This window comes from Phoca vitulina, unplaced genomic scaffold, assembly GCF_004348235.1.
Source record: "Phoca vitulina isolate PV1807 unplaced genomic scaffold, GSC_HSeal_1.0 scaffold33, whole genome shotgun sequence".
Taxonomy (NCBI): Eukaryota; Metazoa; Chordata; class Mammalia; order Carnivora; family Phocidae; genus Phoca; species Phoca vitulina.
Genome location: NW_022589736.1, coordinates 21103178 through 21126025, shown reverse-complemented (window position 1 = coordinate 21126025; position 22848 = coordinate 21103178). Strand labels below are relative to the sequence as shown.

The following is a 22848-nucleotide window of genomic DNA, read 5'->3' as shown; positions in this document are numbered from 1 at the left end:
CGTGCTTCGGTTCTGAGACAATAATTGCATATCATATATTTGTAAAATTTTTTTTCTTTTGTACTTGGGTGGGTCTTTTTGTCTAAACAATAATATACCAGAACATCAATGTGGACCAAGATGTCTTTTGAGGAAGCTGCAAATAATATTCTTTCTCTAAAGAAAAGCACCCACAAATAAACTAAAACTAGTGTTTTACTTGTGTAATAATTGACTCAAGTCATGCTTGATTTAACATCCCTGAAAGAAGGAATGTGAAAAACCCTTGTCCTCAAAGGGGAATCAACTGGCTCTCCCAGGACATGGCCTCTTATTTAAGAGGATGTCTATGTGCCTACACATGCTAATATATCCTTGCTTTGTTCACAGTATAATTTTGTTTCTGGAAAATCTGCCTTGACTTAACAGTTCCCTCGAATGTTACTTCCCAGTAATTCTCAGCTAATAAGGAGAAACTGCCATGGAAGATTCATATTCTTCATTAAGCATTATTGCCACAGATGAACATCATTCTAAATCATAGTTGTAAGATAACCCCTACTACGTTTCCAGCCAATCCAAAAAGTCTAAGAATTTGAAGTCTAAATAATTTCCACTCCATTTACCTTCTGTATTTGAGAAGTGGCATACTTAAACAGAATTAGTTCGAGGGAAGACCAAATAGCATATGCATGTGATAAATTAGGTCTACCCCTATAGTGATATATAAGAAGGACTTTGAACAAAAAACGGAAAGAAATAATCTAAGCTTGAGATGTATTTTATTATCATCTCTCGCTTTAAATAAGCATGTCTAGGACACAATCATCTTCAGTACTAACACACTCAAGCATCCCTCAGGATTCTTCTTGAAATAGAGGTTTAAAAAACAGAAATTTTCAAATGATGGCTATATACATGATCAGAACCACTACCAACAGTGGTTTTCTGAATTTCTAATATGATGAATTTCTAATATTCTGAACTTCTAATATGACAAACAGCTGCCCAGGAACACATATGCTTTTATTCTACAAATGCAAACTAAACGAGATAAGTGAAAATGATTTAAACAAACAAAATATGTATCTTCTCTGTTAGTATAGCTCCACCAAAGTTTTTATTTACTTCAATTTATACTTTTTTTTTCATCTTTCTTCACTCTTACACAAACATGATAGACATAAAAATGGCACAAAGCTGCTCTTTTGCTGATAAATTTAAGCCAAACAAACAAATAAAACTCATACACCTATCAGTCAAATAATCTGTCATTCCTTTATGTTCTTCTTATTAATGAAAGAAATACACCAGCGCAACCAAGCTAACTATCCCAAAGACACCAAAATTACATACCGTTGGCTTGGCTGTTTAATTTCACTTTACCTAAATTACTAGTTGAAGAGTAACAGAGAGATAGCAAATGCCAATAAGAGTTATAAACCAAATAATATAACCAAATAATATAATTTACAAGCAGCAATTGGTTAAGTGATTCTGTTGCTCAAACTATCACATCTGACTGAAATCAGTCTCCTTTAAATTTACCCCACAGCAAGCTCAGATTTTGCAATTACCCTTCTACATACTGGGAATTTGCTGGATCCTGTGGACAACGACAAAGGCATCAGACAGCCCCACTTTCACTGGGTGATTGGTCGAACTTATCTGTGTGACTAAGACAGGAATCTGGAAAAGAAAAAGCAGATTGCTATGTGTTAGATTTGAATTTCATTTAGGGGTGGGGGCGGGGAGCATGATCATCCTATTTACTGGATAAAATCAGGTGATGAAGATGAAGGACCAGGGAGAGAGCCAGCGGGAAATATTACAGAAGAAAGGCATACAGTACCAAAACATAACATCTGTTTAGTGCTTTTGATGGGTTAAAGTGACAAGAGAGTTCCTGGTCCTATAGACAGCTGCTTGAGGATGAAAGTAAATAGATTCTCAGGGAATCTAACTGATGCTGAATGCTGAAAACTCATCACATGGATAGGTGCACCATGAATACATTTAGTGCTGGCTGTCATTTCAGGAATAGAGACTCTTTTGTATCGTTTGTTTTCCTAAAATACTTTATATTACTTTTCATGGCTTTTTAAAAAAAATCCTTGTTTACAAGTGGCCTTATACATATAAAACCCAGAGAAGGACAAGTAAGTGCACTGCTAAATATATATTTAACAATATCATTGCTGATTAATAGATAGTGAAACTTGGCAAGTGTTAATGGATGCTGAACTTCACTATTCTGATTGAAACCTATATGGAAAACTTATGAATTATTATGGGTCATCTCAAGGTAACATTTCCTAAATTTAAACCTCAGTGGAACCCAAATCTGAATATGACAAACATTTTTAACATTTACAGTTTAAAAAAATTAAAACACATTGAGAATATATGAAATAGTTACAAATGAGACAAACTCTTAGAGCCAATTTTTCTAGATTTAGAAGAATCACTGGAGATATGATTACTATCTTTACTACCAGTTTTATAGACATGAAAATGGGCATGAAACCATCTGCAATAAATAAAGGGCCAAGAAACAACAAGGGAAGGATAAATGTACCAACAAGTCTTAAGGTGGAATGAGCAGACCGTGAGCCATCTGTGGATAATTCATTTAAGACCGTATTAGATCAGACCTTGTATAAACCATAATAAATAGCACAGAAATGAGAAGCAAGGAGAATAACTTGGGTAGAAGTTATAATAAGGGCTGACCTACTTACTTTTGTCCATGACATCATGAAATTGTGAAAAGGCTATTTTGTTGAAATTAACCAATAAAGAGGAAATTTTAATGTATCTGAAATTTATGGAATTATCTCAAAACAAGTAAAAGCAAGATGACATTTTCTCTTTATGTACTAAATTAGTCTGTTCTTTTTTTTTTTAAGGTTTTATTTATTTATTTGTCAGAGAGAGAAAGAGAGAGAGAGCGTGCACACAAGCGGGGGAGTGGGGCAGAGGGAGAAGCAGGCTCCCTGCTGAGCAAGGAGCCCCATGTGGGACTCAATCCCAAGACCCTAGGATCATGACCTGAGCCAAAGGCAGACACTTAACCAACTGAGCCACCCAGGCGTCCCTAAATTAGTCTGTTCTTAAACAATATTACGGTATTGCCAATTTTATATCAGTATGGCCAGTTCTTAACCAGCATTAAGAAGTATTCTGATGGGGCACCTGGGTGGCTCAGCCAGTTAAGTGTCCAACTCTTGATTTCCGCTCAGGTCATGATCTCAGGATTGTGAAATTGAGCCCTGAGACCAGCTCACACTCAGCGTGTAGTCTGCTTGTCTCTCTCCCTCTTCCCCTCTGCTTTCTCTCTCTGTAAAATAAATAAATAAAAATATTTTTTCTTTTAAAGAAGTATTCTGATATTTGGACAACAGAAAAAAATAAAACAAAGCCAACATTTCTGTCCCTAAAGGTTCATTTACTAAATGAAACTCTGACATACTTTATTTAGTGATTACTAAGCCATACTCAATATCAATATATGTAATTCCTTTTCTTAGTGGACATTATACGATTACCCAGTCTTATATACAATGTTGAGAAAGAAATGTTAATATAAGTGTAATTTATATTTAAGACAAACATATAGGGGCGCCTGGGTGGCTTAGTTGGTTAAGCGACTGCCTCTGGCTGGGGTCATGACCTCGGGGTCCTGGGATCCGGCCCACCCTCAGGCTCTCTGCTCAGCAGGGACTCTGCTTTCCTTTCTCCCTCTGCCCCCCCCCCCTGCTTGTGCTCTCTCTCTCAAATAAATAAATAAAAATCTTAAAAAAAGACAGACTTATAATTAAAGAAGAAAAGAGAAAAAAATTAGAAAAAACATAGATAATATTTCCAATTCCAGTTATATTTTATATATCCTAATAAGACAAAGTCACAATTGCTAAATAACATTATTCATACATGCCTGATCAGGAGTAAGTATGAAAGCTTTGCTAACTTGTATTCGTCACTTGCTTTCATTCTCCAACATCTGTGACTGCAATTTTCCTCTGCAAGGTGAGATACATTTTACCAGATAATTCTGTGGTGATTGTATTTCTTCTTTTCCCATACTCAAAGCAGAACTTGAGTCTGTATTGCTATCAGTTGGAAATTACTATTATACTACCATGAATATTATATTTTTATACAAGAGCTTGTTTATTGGGTCACATGTTTGGATTCCTGCAGATCTAGTACCATCACTTTCCCTTCTTCACACATTTCTATTCCACCTCTTCAATCTTTCTTCCTTATCTCTTTCCTCACCTAGCTATCTTTCATTTTGATTTCATTTTCTCCATCTCTTTCCTTCCTTTTACTCCCTTCCTTTGTATTTTGTCTGTAAGTCAAACCCTCTCCTCCTGTGCTTTTTGCCTGTGATGGACTGATTGTATTAACAGCCTCCTTGTATCCATACCCTTTGCCTTGTCACTTTTGGTCCCCTCCCACTTGGACTCTGGCTCAGTAATATGGCAAAGGATGATCACAGCAAACATGAAGCAAAAGAGAGGATTGAAAATGTACTTGCACATTCCACCTCCTTTCTGGGACTCCTGCCAGTTCTATGATGATGCATGCTGTTGGTCTGCTGAAGATATAAGAGAGGCACATGGAGGAACGTTTCCTTTCCAGCAGAGGTCATCTTTGACCAGCTGGCCCTTAGCCAATCGACCAGCTAACAGCTGGCACATGAACGAGCCCTGTTGAGATCAGCAGAATCCAAACCAGATCAATAGAACTGCCAAGTTGATCCATAGGTATCTTGTGAGAAATACAAAATGGAGTTGTTTTAAGGAACTACATTTTGGGGTGATTTGTTACACAGCAATACTAACCAATACATTTTCTATTAGAGATCCAATAGCAAATACAAACTCTCTGGGTATTTCTACATAAAATGAAGAAGGATTCTTCCTCCTAGGTTTCAGGGAATCAGATAAATATCTTCTTTACTTCTAGGTACAATTAAACTTGAAAGATGAGAATGTTCCAGTAGAAAAGTTTCATTTTCTGCATCCTGCTTTCACTCTTCTATCTCTCTTTTATTTCCTAGTTTATGCTTTGTCCTCTGGATTCCAGAAAATGAAGACCAATGTGTCTAAGTTATCTAGATTCAGACTCATTTAACCTAAGGAAAATCCATCCAAAATCAAAATGAATAGCCCAACAATGTAGACAGTTTTCTGTCACTGAAAACAATCCCATCATAAATTGGCCAGCCCTTTAGGAAGATAGCTGTAGATGACCTGTAAGGACCCTTTCAAGCCTCAGTTGGATGGTTTCACTCTATAAAAAGATTTTGACTTTTCCAAGCTTCAACAAGTACATTGTTAACAAGGGTCAAATACTCTATTTGTAAAGAGAACTGAGGTAGGTAGAAATCATCATCTGCTTCTAAGAGAAACATTTTAACTTGCTGCCAGTTTTCTAGTTATACTTATTCATAGGACAGTGACTTCTGAGGAATGTCTGACAAGCCACTACTACCACAAATATCTCTATTATGCATCTTAGTATAATGTGGAAATATAAAGTAAAAAATAAATTTCTGAGAATATTATTTACTATATAAAAATTATTTTCCCTAAAAGGCATATACACTCTAGATGCTCTTTGATAAGATAGAATTCATTCACTCATTTGCTAGATACTAACTAAATATTTTCTGTGTATTATTGTAGGGATTATAGAAGAGAATGGAACAAAGACCCTGCTCTCACTGAGTTTATATTCTAGAGGGCAGAGATTGACACAAAAACAAGTGAATGCAAAAAATAAAGCATGCTGGGAAGTGGTAAGTGTTAAGGAGGAAACTAAAGTGTGGTAAAGAGAGAGAAGGGGTTGGGGGCCTCCTTAAGAGAAGGAGTCACAGAAAGTTTTTGTGATGAAATGACTTTTCTGTAGTCATGAGCTTGCCATGTGGATATTTGAGAAAAACTCTGAGTAGAAGGACCAGTACAGGCAAAGGCTTTGACCTAATTGTTTTTGGTGTCTTTCAGAATTAAAAGGTTATCACTGGATAAGGAGGAGTAAATAAGATTGTCAAAGGAGATGAGAGGTGGTGGAGGCAGATCATAGGGAGCATTCATTCCCCGCAAGCCATGGCAATGACTGAATTTGATTTCATGTTGTACAGTGAAGATTTAGAGAGTTTTGAACAGAGGAAGATATGTTCTCTTACATCTGAAAAAGATCGCCCTGGCTGCTGTGTGATCAAGACTGTAGGGGGCAAGGGGAGATGGAGAAGCTAATTAGGAAGGGATCACAGTTGTCTGGAAAAGAGATGGGTGGCTTGGACTACACTAGAGTGATACATGTAGGAGGTGGAAGTGATGGAAAGATGGGTTCCAGATGAATTGTGAAGGCACTGCTATGAAGCCATGCCATGGATCTGAGGAGGGTGGGAGAAAGAGGAGAGCCAATGATGTCACCACGGCCTTGGTCTCAGTAGCAGGAAGAATGGCATTGAGCTCTTCATCGGGGCCACTGTGTTGTACACCTGCAGGGGGGCTTTCCCACTGCAGGCCATGAGAAAGGAGTTGTCTGCCCGTGCGGAGGGCCACGTGGGCAGCACTGGAAAAGAGTACCGAAATGTCCAGAGATGGACAAGATGAGAAGTGGAAGGTTTGGAAAAGGATGATTTTATGGCAGTACCACTGGCCTCAAATGCTTTTCTTTTAAAATTTTACAGAGTTCATGGATACAAGCATGATTTTCTAAAACTGGGGTCTTTTATTATATATGTTATTAAATATTAAAATGAAAATGTACAAGAAGCTCTTAGTTCCCTACATTTTCCAAGAAGGCACCCAAGCCGTTTATGAAACAATTGCATATCAGGTTTGGAAAACACTACTTTTGGCAACTGAATTAAATGCTTCATATTGTAAAAGATTAATGAGGAAAAGACGAACAAGTCCAGGCTTTCTCATAGATTTCTTTCAGAAATAGTCTGCTTCTTTCCACCTGAGATTGCCATATATCCTTTTTACCTTGCTTTCTTGGACTGTAATCTTTTTATTTCCAGACATCAAAGGCATGGGGCTGTTCTCTGAAAAGATCGTTCATCCTCTCACTTACTGCAGGTAAGGAATTGGGCTGTGCCAGCTCTCTGTGAGCAAGTCAGACCAGTCTGCAGAATTCCAGGAGAGTATTTAATTAGAGACCACTATGATGAATCAGGAGGATTGTTAAAAGTCACATTTAACTTGAATTACTTTGACCAATAGCAACAAAGCTATTGTGTGTGGGGGTGTGTGTCTGTGTATAAATAAACCATCTAGAATTATAGCCAATATCACACAAAATTAGCATAAGAAAGGGTGTGTCATATTGTCAGAGTCATCTATTCTATAAAAGACAAGGATATGAAGTATTCAAGTCAGAGAAGCTATGGCCAATGAGGATGTCCAAGCATGAAAACACTAAAAATTTTGCTTTATGGGAAGCTATATATTTTTTTATCCCTTCTACAAATTTCTAGTCATTCTCAAAATATTTCCTAAGTTAGTTCCTGGGGTTTTTAGGAAGCCATTCTGAAATAGTATCAAATCTAAACTATAGAGGCTTTTTTTTTTTTAAGAAAAAAAGAAATGTAGCTTCATTATTTTCAAGTGCCTATAATATTTGCCTTTTTATGATTGAAGCAAAGCTAAATTTTTACTCGGCCTCTGTATGATTTGTATTGAATCATAAATTTCTGAGAATGAGTTTTACAATTACGTAAATTCATTCCACAGATAGTTATAGAAAAGGAACATTATTAACACCAGCTAAAATAGCTTCCATTTCAGCTACACAAGCATTTATAAATTCTTTTTTTAGGTGTTTTAATTTTTGTTCCATTTTACAGGACACAGAGAAGTTTATTATTTAAGTAAGCATGAATTTTTCTATAAGTGATATAGTGAAGCAAATGAAGTATAGACACAGAAAGGAGTTGCAATAAGCAGACGAAATTAAGGCAGGAAAAAATATTAGGGACGGGCCAAGGTAAGGCAGAGCACACTAGTCTTCGGGCGAAGGTTCAGAGACAAAAGCTGCTCTCTCTTCCATGCTGTGGTGTCATTCTCCAGGACACAGGGGCCCAACACGACCATAAAACGTGAAGTTTTATATCTGTCTCTAAAACAGTTGGGGAGGTAACAGCATGCTGCTTGAGTCAGAAGTAATGGGACTTTATTTTCCTCTCTCTTCTGCACTGCACACCTCGCCAAAACATTCATTTGTTTCCATTATGGACCCAGCTATTTATCTAATAGGCGGCATAGCATCTCAGCAAGGGCTTGATTGTGTAGTGTGTGTTCCAAAGTATGAATCACATGCCTATCACTGGAGAAGAATTACTCTAAACTCATTTTTGTTCACTCACTAATCAGCAACATGGTGTCAAGTAGGTTAATATATATACATTTAAGAAAACCCAAAGCTTACTATTTTACCTATTCTCACCTGCATTCAACCTTTAACTTCCTACCTCATCATCTTTAAATGTCAGATCTGGCTTCTGTGTTACTCAGTAGGGCATCCAATTATAAGGAGTCATACTTTTCTTTATTACTATCAAAACAACACATAAAGTCCTCAGTATTACTGCTTAGTTGTCTGAAAACTACATTCGAACAGAAAGGCTTTCAATTAAATTTGACAATATAAAAATCCATTTGCTTTCCTGAATATTGTTAACATTTTGCGCAATTATTTTAATCCCTGTTTAGCTTACAGTTATGAAACTCCTTTCATATGCCAGGTATTGAGCACTTGATGGTATGAAAGCAAAGGAGAGCCATAAGCCAAAGATATGTTCTTAATGTCCCTCTATACCCCATCTCCATAATCATAGCCTATAGAGAATCTGGAAGCAGACAACAACATACAGCTGATAAGTAAGGACAGCCCCTCTATTAAAAGAGGAGTTTCAAACTGAATCTTGACATAACTAGTGCTAGTCTGGGGTAAGAAAGAAGAAACAGCTGTGGGAGAAACTGGAGGAAACATACCCTGAGTACACTTCCCAGCCAGCTGTTGCTATGTAGACATGCAGAGCAAGTGATCGAAGGCTTCTGATTTCTCAAGGGGCAATGCAAATCTGTATTTTTATTTAAAACCCTCTGATATCTAAATGCTGGCAACATATCCATTTTACAAACACACACACACACTCATGTGCACACACACACACACACACACACAATCACTGTGACCTCTGATTTAAAGATAGCCCCCGACTGAATTAACAACTAGAGTTGGAGCTTCATATAAAATAAGACAATGAGGCAGATGTCTGTCTGAAGAAGGCTGTGCAACTGGGCTCAAGACAGTAAAACTATGGTGGGAACTTTATCTGGGCCTACAGATAGACGACGGAGCTTGTCTACACAAGGGGAAAAGAGCGGGGATTGGGAAACTCCTTGGGCTCGGAAAGACATGAGGAATGCACAGGACTTTCACCTCAAGGAGGGACAAAAGAGCTCTATGGTCAGTCATGGAGCATGAGAGCAGGGAGACAGGATGTGGCTTGATATAGGCAAGAACAACCTCCCAATGACCTCTCAGGGATGAAAGGTAAGAAGGGCTTCAAGGAGAAAGTGCACCATAAAGATCAAATACATTCACCATGAAAACATAACAGCTAGGGGCGGGCCAGCATTAGAACAAGTTTCTGTTTCTTTTTTCTTTTTTTAAAGATTTACTTATTTATTTCAAAGAGAGAGAGAGAAGAGAGAGAGAGAGCACATAAGTAGGGGGAGGGGCAAAGGGAGAGAGAGGATCTTCAAGCACTCTCCACTAAGCGTGGAGTCTAATGTGAGGCTCAATCCCACGACCCTGAGATCATGACCTGAGCTGAAATCAAGAGTTGGACGCTTAACCGACTGAGCCACCAGGCGCCCCAAAGTTCTACTTCTAAAATTGTTTCTTCTAGGTAGACCCTTCTACCTTTGCGACTTTATTATTTATTTATTTATTTATAAATAAATTTGTTATTGGAGCATTATAAAGGGAAAATGGTTCAATTTGTCATTTTCTTACACTGTGGAAAGCAAAAAGAAATTAAAGCATCAGGAGCTTTTATATGTGATATAACTAAAAAAATTAAAATACATCCACCAATGCAAATAAATTAGATCTTAAGTAAAGGCATGTAGATACAATTTTATATTTCATGTATTTAAAATATAGCAAACACAATAATGTAAAATCATCTGTGTCTACATCTTCTTTAGAATGATTTCTTGAGAGTTTATAATCAGCATTTTATGTCATCTGGGTTTTCTCAACTTTGCATTATAAATTTATTAAATAAATGTTATTTGAATATAAATATATAGGTATATATTTCATTCGTATATGTATACATGTGTAATTCTATGTAATTCTACTGGTACAACTATAAAGTTTTTTGGATGCATATATATTATATAAACACATGTCCGACATTCTCACACACAGAGCAATAGCCATAAAGGCAAAAAACTTCATATCAATGGCAAATGTTTCACTGCTCAGTTCTTTTTGGGTTTCTCTTATTCTCTTGAATTATTTTTTTCCATAAGTTCTACAAGCTCAGCAAGTTTCATCTTTCAATACTTTCAGGATGATTACTATGAATTAAGAAGCATTACAGTTTAAATAAGAGAAATAGTCTTAAAAGAAATTTTAAAAATTCATTAAGGGTGCCATTTAAACCTATACCCAATTGGCAATGGTGATTTATTAACTACGCATTCTTCCACAGAAACAGTGGATGTTACACTAAGGTACATTAAGTTTAAATACTTAAATGGTAAAATAGATTAGAAAGTGTTTTTACTTAATAAACAATAAAGTTCCTCTATCCTGACCTCCTCTAAAATTTGCTGAAGGAGATAGTGAGGTACTCAATCAAGAAAATGGATAGAATAGGCTGACTCGCAGGTAGGGTATACATTCTCTATGATTTCCCCCTGCTGCCATATAGAAGGACTAAATGACTTTTTTTTTTAAATTGTGTTGTCTGAAATTGATGACTACCCTGTCCCTCCCATGAGCTGGTTAAAAGAAAATAACCAAAGCTGCAAGAGAAACAAAGAGAATCACAACTTCCCCTAGTTTGTATCTAAAGTAACAATAAATTCAAAATACATGAGGAGAAATAATGCAATAAATTCAAAATACAAAAGAGAAACACAAGTCAGAGGAATTGCAACTTCTGAAATATGACGGTATACTAGGAAAGACAGCATCAAGATTGTAAGAAATCTGATTTCAAACCCCTAATGTTTTTGGAATGAAATCTATGAATAGGTAGATACCTTGTTACATTATCCATGGTCCCAAATTTTAGGTCTATATCTACTGTAATCAAGCAAACAAGCATCATTATTCAATAGTAACTAAAAATAATAAAGAGAATATGGGCTCTAGGTCACAGCTGGTTATTAACAGAATAGGAAATGGGAATATGATTTTCCAAATTCCATTTGTTTAAGAAAGGGTGCATGTTTTATTTTTTATAATTTTTTTTAACTATGTACAACCTCTTTTCATTTTTTTAAAGATTAATAAAATAAATAAGATAAATGCTATGGAAAGGCAAACCATTCTTACCTGTGCTCTCAAGGAGGTTATAGTACAATAATGACTAGCTAGGAAAGACTGTCCAAGATATTGAAGTTAGTGAAGCAGTTCAGTCATTTCTGTTTTTTTTTTTTTTAAGATTTATTTATTTATTTTAGAGAGAGAGAGTGCATGAGAGCAGGGGGAAGGGGTAAAGGGAGAGGAAGAGAGAAATTTAAGCAGACTTCTTGCTGAGCATGGTGCCTGATACAGGGCTTGATAGGGGGCTCAATCTCATGACCTTGAGATCAGGACCCAGAGATCACAACCTGAGCAGAAACCCAGTCAGACGCTTAACTGACTGTACCATCCAGGTGCCCCCAGTTTAGTTATTTCTTGAAAAGGAGGTTTGGAGGGAGGCAGTACAGTACAGTGATTAGGTCTACAGGCTTTGGAGTTATATTCCCTTGGATGAATCTTTATTTAATAATTTTGAGAAAGTTACTGAACCTCTCTGGGTGTTTCAGTTTCCCTCTCCATAAATGATAAAAGCAACTACCTCTTTTTTTGGTGAGAATTATATGAGATAAATTTTAAGCACTTAGGTCACTGCCTGGCATATATGGAGAGCTCAATAAATGCTAGATTGTATCAAATTAGGAGATGGTTATTAAAAGTGAATGGACTTCTGGCTATGGCAGACAAACTTGTAAAACCATTTCTCCTACTGAGATCAAGCAGGAAAGATAAATAACATATGGAAAGCACCTGTTGAAGGCATCAGGTGGCTATCAAAGAGCAAAGACTTGAAAAGCCAAGATTCCAGAGAAAGGAAATCACAGAAGTGAATGCAATACCACTTTCCTATCAAGGCATTTGGCAATTTACAAGCAAGATTTAGAGACTGAGAAACTGAACAGAACTTCAGACAGTCTCACAGAGCTAAGGAAAACATAGGGGTTCAGGGCCATTAAGGCAAAAGGTCCTGTAGTAAAACCCAGGCCTGGGTGGAGATTCCTGAAGGACTACTTTCTAAGAGCAAGTGCTAACCAGAAATATACCAGTCTTTATAAGGACTGATGCTCAACTTTGAATGAGCTTAGCCCTGACAGTATTAAAGTAATCTGTTCCATCCTACCTGCCAAACAGAAAAAGTAAACCCTCACTGGAGGAAGAAAACATCATCCACAACCTCAAAGTATTTTTTAGCACTTTGTAAACAATGCCCAACATTCGATCAAAAATTATCTGGCATGCAAGGAAACAGGACCAATAAATGAAAATCTAGAGGAAAAGGAAAAAAAAAACAAACACATGATAGAAACAGACCCACAGGGAAACTAGATATTAGTTATCAGCCATAAACTTTAAAGGAGCTGTTATTAATATATTAAGGAAATAGAGGGCAAGATGGTTAATTTTATAAGGTAATTAAATCTATGCACAAGACACAAATGGATACTGTGACACTGGAAAACGCATTAAAGTGAACAGTTGGTAATCTGACAGAAAACTAAGAAAATGACAATATGCTTTTTGGGCTTTCTCTTCATCCTAAATAAATGGTATCTTTGAAGTGAACTAAAATAAACAGCTGTGTAACAATGGGGAACTATAACTTAAAACAGAATTTTAAATCTTTGGTTCAATAATACAGAGATACAACCTCAGGAGAGATAACTTATTCATTTAAAGGAATCTGAGCCTCCACTACTCCTCTCACCAGTATGGCTAGAAGAATATTGGGATATTGATGAGGGAACAGTGAATGCCCTGAATAAATCTGTATTCACTCTTATTTTAAACAGTAGAAGTACTCTCCTATCTCAATCCTATTATGAGCAAAATTGTTATAAGTACAAATGTATGTTCTAATTTTGACCATTATTGATCTAGTTTGCACTGTGAAAAATTATACTGTTGGAGAAATTTCTGTATGAGGAACATGGCAGAGTTGAAGGTCATCTGAGTGGTTAGTATGGGCAGTTGGCACAGAAAGAGTTACTAAAAGAAACATAATTATCTACTGGAATAAATCACTTGAGGGAAATAAAAATGAAATTTGTGTCAGTAAGTTTATTCAATGCATTACTAATTTTACTCTACAATTAAACCAAGTGCTCTATTGGTAGTTTCTGCATACATCAGATTTTTTTTTTCTCACTCACATAAAATAAAATAAAACAAAGCTGGCATTAGCCAGTTAGAAGCAACTAGGTATAGAAAGAATTGTACTTAGTTCCCTATCTATAATGTTGGTTCTGCAAATTTAACCTGGACAAGAGCACAAAATTATACTCTTTATTATGTCCTTATGATTTCGCTAGCTCTATAACTCAACTAAGAATACTTCTACCTGTATGAGATTGTAATTGTATCATATATTGGAGTTAGATAAAAAGATTATTAAACACCAAACATTAGCCAATATTTATTAAAAAACAAATGAGAAATGTATTTGTGAATTGTTATACATAATCTCCTTGGGAAAGAAAAAAAAATGTTGAGGTACCTCAGCATCACCGAATTAGAGCCTTTAGTCCTGGATTTGTCCTTAACTAGCTCTGTGACCTCAAGCATGTCATTTAACCTTTCTGATGCAGTCTGCTTAGCCATAAAATAAAGATAATTGTGATATGATCTAATTCCATAATTAAGCCACCTTCATGTGCCAGTGCCTTTATGGATATTAAGAATATGAGATATCACTGAAGAACAGAAAACTATACTGTATGTGAAAGCACTTTGTCAAGGATAATACATTATACAAACAACTAACTATTTTATGCTATTGTGATCATAAATGTTTTTTCTAGAAGTGTCAGAAGCATCTAGCTTTCTCCTCAAATGCAAGGGAACCCTTACTGTACCAAATTTTACAAATAGAAATTTGCATCAGCAAAATAAAATACATGACAATTATTGGAAAAAAATTAAGGTAGAATATGAAATAAAAAGCTGCCTTCTAACCAGAACAGAGAAAGGACAGTAAGGCCAATAATAAAGTAATGACTTCCTTAGAACTCTGAGTTCAGAAGGACTAGTGTTCAATAGGATAATGGTCTGGAAATATAAAGAAAGTGTTAAAATTGCCTATCAGTCTAATATTCCCCATGACAAAACAGGAAAATCATAGTGGAAAATTTTTCTTTGATTACAATAAAGAAAAAAAAAACATTTAAAAAATACCAAATCCACTACAAAGAAGGAATAGGAAAAATGAACTGCTACTCTGCAATGTGAGACACCCATTGAGAACAGTATACATAAAGATGATGATTTTTATAATATAGACTAGAAAGAGAGACCACAATAAAAAAACAACAACAAACTTCTGTTTTGAAAAGCCTACAGTTAGTGAGATTTAAGACCCTAGACTTACTGACCCTACATCTTTCTAGAAACCTTAGCACTGCTGGTTAAAATAGTTGAAAATTAACATTCTATAATGATATTCTGCAGTGTCAGGATTACACTAGATTATTATGAAAACTAAAAATGAATGAGTCCCTTTGAGATATATTCTCCCAGCTTGCAACTAAGGTGATACAAGAATATGATGGGCTATGATATCAAAACATAGCTGTGGATAAAGAAGCACCAAGCAGACCAGATTCTATATTTTATTTTATTTATATTATTGCCCCAAGTAAGTGATTAATTCCACATGGAAGAATTCTTCAAAGGAGTGGAAATATTTAAAATAAAAAGCTGACCTAGTTAATTGAAATAAAACTATCCCTCACTTTATAGAAAAGATGTATCTCAGAAGACTTGACCAAAGTGAATAATTTTTAAATTGTCAACATCCTTTTAATAGTCAAGGATTCATTTGCTAACAAAAAATAACCCTTCAAATGAGATACTGAGTCTGTATTATTATAAATACCCATTAACCCATGGGTTAATAATGCCCATCATCAATTCACATTGTCAAAATTTCTGTCATGCCTAGTGACTGCCTAAAATATCACATCTACTGTTCCTGGAATTTTATTCTTATATTTGTTTTCTTCCCAAAAAGTTTAGGTTGTCTAATAGACTGTGATTATATTGTCAATAGAGTTTTTAAACTAAACATGCTATTATTCTAATTTAGACATTCTGTAAATTTAGGGCTATAATTTAGTAAATTTCCATTCTTTACTTTGTGAATTTGGTAAGATGAAACAAACTATAAGTTTAAATTCCATTATTCTTTCTGTCATTTAGAACTCTAATTAATTTTGCCTATCAGGTTGAAATACACACTGGCCAAAGAGATTGTGGGTCCTGATATGCTCTTGGTATTGGGTCACTGAGCCACACAAGTTTTCATGTATACTAATACTTTTGGAATTAGAATCAAAACATGTCACAGAAATTGACAAGGCAAAAAGAAACAAAAAATAAATATAATCAGATATAGGAGAGACGTCCTTCCAAGTTGGAAGTGTTTCTTCTTAGAGATATTTCATTGTAATACCATCGGGATATAATTGTTCAATAATTCTATGAAATTTATCAATCATAATGCCAATGACATCAGAATAAAAAACAAAATCCAAAGAATTAACAATCAGTGCTATCTAGTAGATTAAAAAAATTTTTGTATGAAGCAAAAGAAACCAAGACATTAGAAAGTGATATGAGGTTCATGACTGTAAAATGTCCCTTTCTTGACACTTGGAGAAAAAGAGGTCAAGATCAAGGGGAAAGGACATCATCAATACATTACTTACTTCTTTGTATCCAAAGATGATGCGTCCATCCATGAGGAGGGTTGCCTGGAATGTGAAGCTTCCCAGGTTGTAATTATCCTGGAGATGCACGTGGTCCCACTGTACAACAAGTGCTGTGCCTATAAACCCCATTGAAACAGAAGAAATACATTGATAAATATGTATCAATCAATTCTGGTGAGAGACTTCACCAAACCATAGATATAGTCTTAAAATCTAGTAGTTGTGCCTCTTGAACTTTATATGGTTAATTGGAATTCTGTTATTGAAATAGTATTTGGGATATTTTTAAACAATCAAGTATTCTCTAAATATTTAGTAAAATCGAATCTCATACTGCGGTTAATATTGAGCCCAGTATGAGGGAATTTTGCCTTAGGAAGTCCATTAATGTTAATGGGTACTGCCTGCTTAAATTTCTATGAGCCACTTTTAAAATGTAGCCCAAGTGGATTGAATGAACTTCAAATACATTTGACAAATGCTGAGAACACATTCAGAAAGCTAGAATCACTTATAAAAGACCTGAAAATGTCTCTTCGATACTTAGAATTATACTCTTCCATGCTGAAAAAAATTCCTTCAGCACTAATGGGAATTTTCTTCTCTGGTTCACAATGCCTGCATTTCTGTCTTTGTTGTATTGCTTCAAGGAGGCTGCAAGGCAGCTTAAAGGGCCCCAAGCAAAGATTTCTGAAGCTCCCTTGAAGTACACTGGGATGAATGAATCTTCAGTGCTATGTATCATATTCTGATGAGTCAATCTGCCAGAATTAACTATAAAACTATTAACATGAAATGTGAACTGAAATAGTTTAATTGCCACTGATGAGAAGTCATAGTTTTGTTTTAAATGACATTGTTTATTTTCTATTTTTTTTTTCTAAAAAATGAGCAGCTAAGACTTTTGCTTAGCTCTAAGTACTGGATTTTTTGGTTGGTTAAAATAAATGTTTACATTCTGTGAAAAATGTTCCACAGAAATGAAAAATGTTTTACAGAAAATGAAATTCACAGAACTAAAAGAGATAAACTTAACTCCCAGGTTGATTAAAATTGATTAAATTAGGAAAAACAAAAACAAAAAAACCTCAAGATTGTATGACAGAGAGCTTCTGTCTGGGTTAGTGAAGATGTGGCGTTGCTGGGAGAGTAGTGTGCCCAGGGAGGGCATGCAAGCTCCACACCTCTCCCCACATGTCTTGCCCTATGCACTTCTTCCATCTGACTGCTCATGAGTTAATCCCTGTACCTGATTGAAGTAAAACAGAATACTGTCTTCACTGTGTTTTTGAGTTCAACATAATGCTGAGAGCTTTTGACCAAGATGGTGACATGGGAGCCTTCTGAATTTCCCTCCTTCCATGGACACACCCAATGTACACACAGAGCTACATACAGAGCAGTTTCCTCTGAGAGAAATCTAAAAAATAGCCAAGTAACTGCTAGAATTTGGGCAACTGAGAAAATACCCACATTGAAACTGCATGCATCTAGCTGCTGTGATCCTCTCTGAAACCCAAAAGAGCCAGTGGGCACTTCCCCCACCTTCTTCCTTTTGCTCACTCTGACAATAAAAACAGGTCACCAACATCCTTCTGGAAAGGAGCTTGCACATGTCTGGCACCCAGCTTTTGTTGCTGCCACCTGAGAGACAGGTCCCCAGATCACCTGGTTCTGATAGACAACTGGATTTGCATTTACAAGTCCCACAGGACTGTAGCAGACAAAGAAGCAACAGGTATGCCCATGAGTACTTGCCATGGCTATGCCCCTAGGGCTCAGCAGAGAGGCAGCAGGCAAAAATGCCCATCTTTCCCTGGAAGGGGTGTGACTATGTACTTTATAAGCTGTAGCATGAGGGTCTGGCTTCTAATTAGTCCATTTAGCTGCTGACTATTATCTTCCCCAGGACCCAAAAGACCCAATGACCACTTCCTCCACCATCTCTCTCTGGCTAACTTCAACAATAAAACCAAGTTGCCAGTATCTACGTTCAAAGAACTTGTCTGTACATCTAGTGTCCTCACTTTTATAGCTCCATCCAAGGTTTAGGCAGCCAAATCACCTTGCTATAGCAAGATGATAGCCAATGAGGCTTGTATTCACAAATCCTAGAGGATTATAGCAAATAAACAGTTTTTAAATGGGCAAAGGAGCACCCCCTTATGGCTAGTAGAGAGACCAGGCAAAAATGCCTATCTCCCAGTTTCCCCCCAGAAGGAGTTTGACTGCATACTTTCTTAGCTGCTGCCTGAAGGTCTGGCTCCAGATCAACCCCACATATAGGTGTTGACTATGATCATTCCCTTTGAAACACTGATGGGTCTTGGCATACTCTCAACTACTGGGAACCACTAAGAACAAAAACAGTATCAGGGATAATCATAGAGATTTAAGAGACAACCAGGAGCTCAGGCTAGGCTTATTGATGCAATTTGTGTCCTACATAAGCCACTCTGAAAAGACTGGATAAGGTGGCTATTTTATCTAATGTGCAGAAACAGAGAGTCAAGAAAAATGAAAAAACAAAAACAAAAACAAAAACAGGGAAATATGTTCCAAACAAAAGAACAAGAGAAATCTCCAGAAACCAATCTTAATGAAACATCAGTAAGTTAATTTACCTAGTGAAACATCAGTAAGTTAATTTACCTCATAAAAATGCTCATTGAAGTTACAAGAGTAATACATGAACAAAGTGAGAATTTCAACAGATATAGAAAGCATAAAAAGTACTAAATACAAATCAAAGAGATGAAGAATACAATACTGACCTGAAAATTTTAATAGAATGATTCAACAACAGACTAGATCAAGTAGAAGAAAGGAACAATGTACTCGAAGACAGTGCAGTGGAATTCACCCAGTCAAAAAACAAAAAGAAAAAAGAGTGAAGATAGCTTATGGAACATATGGGACACCATCAAGTGGACTGATGTTCCTATTATAGGAATCTCAGAAAGAGAAGAGAGAAAGAAAGGGGAAGAAAGCTTGTTCAAAGAAATTATGGCTGAAAACTTCCTTACCCTGTAGAAATAAATAGACATCCAGATCCAGGAAGCCCCAAAATACCAAATAAGATGAATCAAAGGAGACTATCATTTAGACACACTATAATTAAATTATCAGAAGTTGAAAACAAAGAATCTTAAAAGCAGCAAGAGAAAAGCAACTTACTCCTTATAAAGGAACCTCCATAAAACAATGAGAAGATTTTTCAACAGAAACATTGCAGGCCAGAATGAATAGGATGAGATATTCAAGGTGCTAATAGAAAGGAAAAAAACTGCCAACTAAGAGTACTCTACCAAAAAAAGTTGCCCTTCAGAATTGGCAGAGAAATGGAGTCTTCCATACAAGCAAAAACTGAAGGAGTTCATCACAACTAGACCAGCTTTATAAGAAATGTTAAAGGGAGTTCTTTAAGCTGAAATGAAAGGATACAAATAATAGGAATTATATGAAAATATAAAACTCACTGGGGTAAAGGTAAATATATAGTTAATTAAGAATATTCTAATATTGTAACAGTAATGGGTAAATCACTAATAATTCATGTATAAAGGTTAAAAGACAAAAGCATAAAAAATAACTATAGTAACTTGTTAATGGATACACAATAGAAAAAGTTGTAAACTGTGACATCAAAAACATAAAATGTGGTGGAGGGTATAAAATATAGAGCTATTGTATGAATTTGAGTTAGTCATTATTGGCTTAAAATAGATTGTATAAATATGAGATGTTTTATATAAACCTCATGGTAACCACAAAACAAAAGCCTATAGTAGAAACACAGAAGATGGAGTAGAAGGAATCTAAGCATAGAGCTACAGAAAATGATCAAATCACAGAGGAAAAGAGCAAGAGAGGAAGAAAGGAAAAAAAGAACTACAAAACAGCCAGAAGACTACTACCAAAATGACAACAGTAAATCCATACCTATCAATGGTTACTTTAATTGTAGATAGACTTAAATTCTCCAATCAAAAGTCATAGAATGAAAAAAAAAAAGAGTGGCTGAAGAGATAAAAAAGAACAAAAAGACTATTATATATGCTGTTTATAGGAGACACACTTTAGTTTTAAGGACACAGGTAGATTGAAAGTGTAATTATGGAAGACAATATTCCATGCAAATGGAAATCAAAAGAAAGCAGGGATAGATAGAATTATATTAGATATTATAGACTTTAAGCCAAAACCTGTAACAAAAGGCAAAGGAGATCATTATATAATGATAAATGGGTCAATTCATCAAGAGGATATAACAATTGTAAAAATTTATGCACCCACATAAGAGCAGCTAAATATATAAAGCAGATATTAACAGATCTGAAGGCAGAAATAAACAGCAAAGCAGTAATAGTAGGGAACTTCATATCCCACTTTCAACAATGGACAGATCATCCAGTCAGAAAATCAATAAGGAAACACTGGACTTAAACTACCTGTTAGACTAGATAGACCTAACAGAAATATGCAGAATATGTCATCAAACAGTAGCAGAATATACATTCTACTCAAGTGCACATGGAATATTCTCCAGGACAGATCATATGTTTGGCCACAGGACAAGTCTTAACAAATTTATGAAGACTGAAATTATATCATTCACGTTTTTTGACCAAAATGGTATGAGACTAGAAATTACAAGCAGAAGGAAAACTAGAAAATTCACAAATATGTGGAGGTTAAAAAACATCTTCCTGAATAACCAATGAGTCAAAGAAGAAATCAAAAGGAAATTCTAAAAATATCTTGAGACAAATAAAAATGGAAACACAACATATCAAAACTTATGGGATGCAGCAAAAGCTGCATAAATGCTTTCATTAAGAAAAAAGAAAGACCTCAAAAAACAACCTAACTTTACACCTTAAGACAGAACTAGAAAAAGAAGAATAAACCAAGCCCAAAGTTAGCAGAAGGAAATAACGAAGATCACAGCAGTAATAAATGAAATGGAGACTCAAAAGAAAATAGGAATGATCAATGAAATAAAGAACTGTTTTTTTAAGATAAAAAAATTGACAAAATTTTAGCTAGACTAAGAAAGAGAAAAGACTCAAATAAATAAAAACAGAAATGAAAGTGGAGGCTTGACTACTGAAAACACAGAAGTACTAAGGATTATAAGAAACTAGTGTGAACAATTATATGCCAACACACTGGACAACTTAGAAGAAATATATAAATTCCTAGAAACATACCACTAATCAAGACTGAATCATGAAGGAATAGAAAACCTGAACAGACCAATTACTAGTAAGGAGATTGAATCAGTAATTAGAAAAAAGGAGATTGAATCAGTAATTGGAAAAAAAGGAAAGTCCAGGATCATATGGCTTCACTGGGGAGTTCTAGCAAACATTTAAAAAAAGAATTAGTAGCAATCCTTATTAGAAGAAAAAACACTTCCAAGTTTATTTCACAGGACCAGCAGGGTATCAGGGTATCAGGACATTACAAGAAAAGAAACTTACAGAACAATATCCCTGATGAAAACAGATCCAAAAATCTTCAACAAAATATTAGCAAACCAATTCAACAGTACATTAAAAGGTTCATACACCATGATCAAGCTGGATTTATTCCTGGGATGCAAGGATAATTCAACATACACATATCAAGCAATGTGATAAACACAGTAATAAAATGAAGGATAAAAATTATATAATTATCCAAATAGATGCAAAAAATTTTTTTGACAAAATTCAGTATCATTTCATGATAAAAATGCTTAACAAATTATTGATAGAATGTATCTTAACATAACAAAGTCCATAAATGACAAGCCTGTAGCTAACATCATTCTTAAGAGTGAAAAGTAGAAAGCTTTTCTTCTAAGATCAGGAAAAAGACAAGGATGCCCACTCTCACTATTTTTATCCAATGTTGTACTGGAAGCGCTAGCAAGAGAAATTAGTTAAGAAAAAAAATAAAAGAAATCCAAATTAGGAAAAATGAAGTAAAATTGTTTCTGTTTGAAGATGACATAATATTATAAAATAGAAAACCCTAAAGTCTCCACCAAAAAACTGTTAGAAATAATAAACAAATTCAGTAAAGTTGCAAGACACAAAATCAATATACAGAAATCAGTTGATTTTCTATAGACTAACAAAGAACTATCAGTAAGAGAATTTAAGAAAAGAATGTTGTGTCTCAGAGTCCATAGTCTGAGGGTTCTAGAGGGGAGGGGGAAAAAGGGATGGGTTAGCCTGGTGATGGGTATTAAAGAGGGCACGTACTGAATGGAGCACTGGGTGTTTATATGCAAACAATGAATCATGGAACACTACATCAAAAACTAATGATGTAATGTATGGTGAGTAACATAACATAATAAAATAAAAAAAATTAAACAAAAAAATGCAAATAAAGTAAATGCTGTTAAAAGAAAAAAAAAGAAAAGAATGTTGCTTATAATGGCTTCAAAGACAATAAAATACCTAGGAATACATTTAAACAGGAAGATGAAAGATCTGTATGTTGAAAACTGTAAGATATTGATGATAGAAATTAAGGAGACACAAATAATGTAAAAATATTCCATATTCATGGACTGGAAGAATTAATATTGTTAAAATGT

General features: G+C 35.3%; 1 protein-coding gene across 1 annotated transcript in view; it reads right to left on the bottom strand.

The window, feature by feature from the left end:
- PLXDC2 (plexin domain containing 2) overlaps positions 1-22848 on the bottom strand; it is a 469270-nt gene that overhangs the window by 123201 nt on the left and 323221 nt on the right. Inside the window, exons 6-7 of the mRNA XM_032425793.1 lie at positions 16251-16369; positions 1569-1668 (exon numbers count right to left, since the gene is read on the bottom strand). Coding sequence (XP_032281684.1) covers positions 1569-1668; positions 16251-16369 — 219 coding nt within the window. The remainder of the gene's footprint in view (positions 1-1568; positions 1669-16250; positions 16370-22848) is intronic.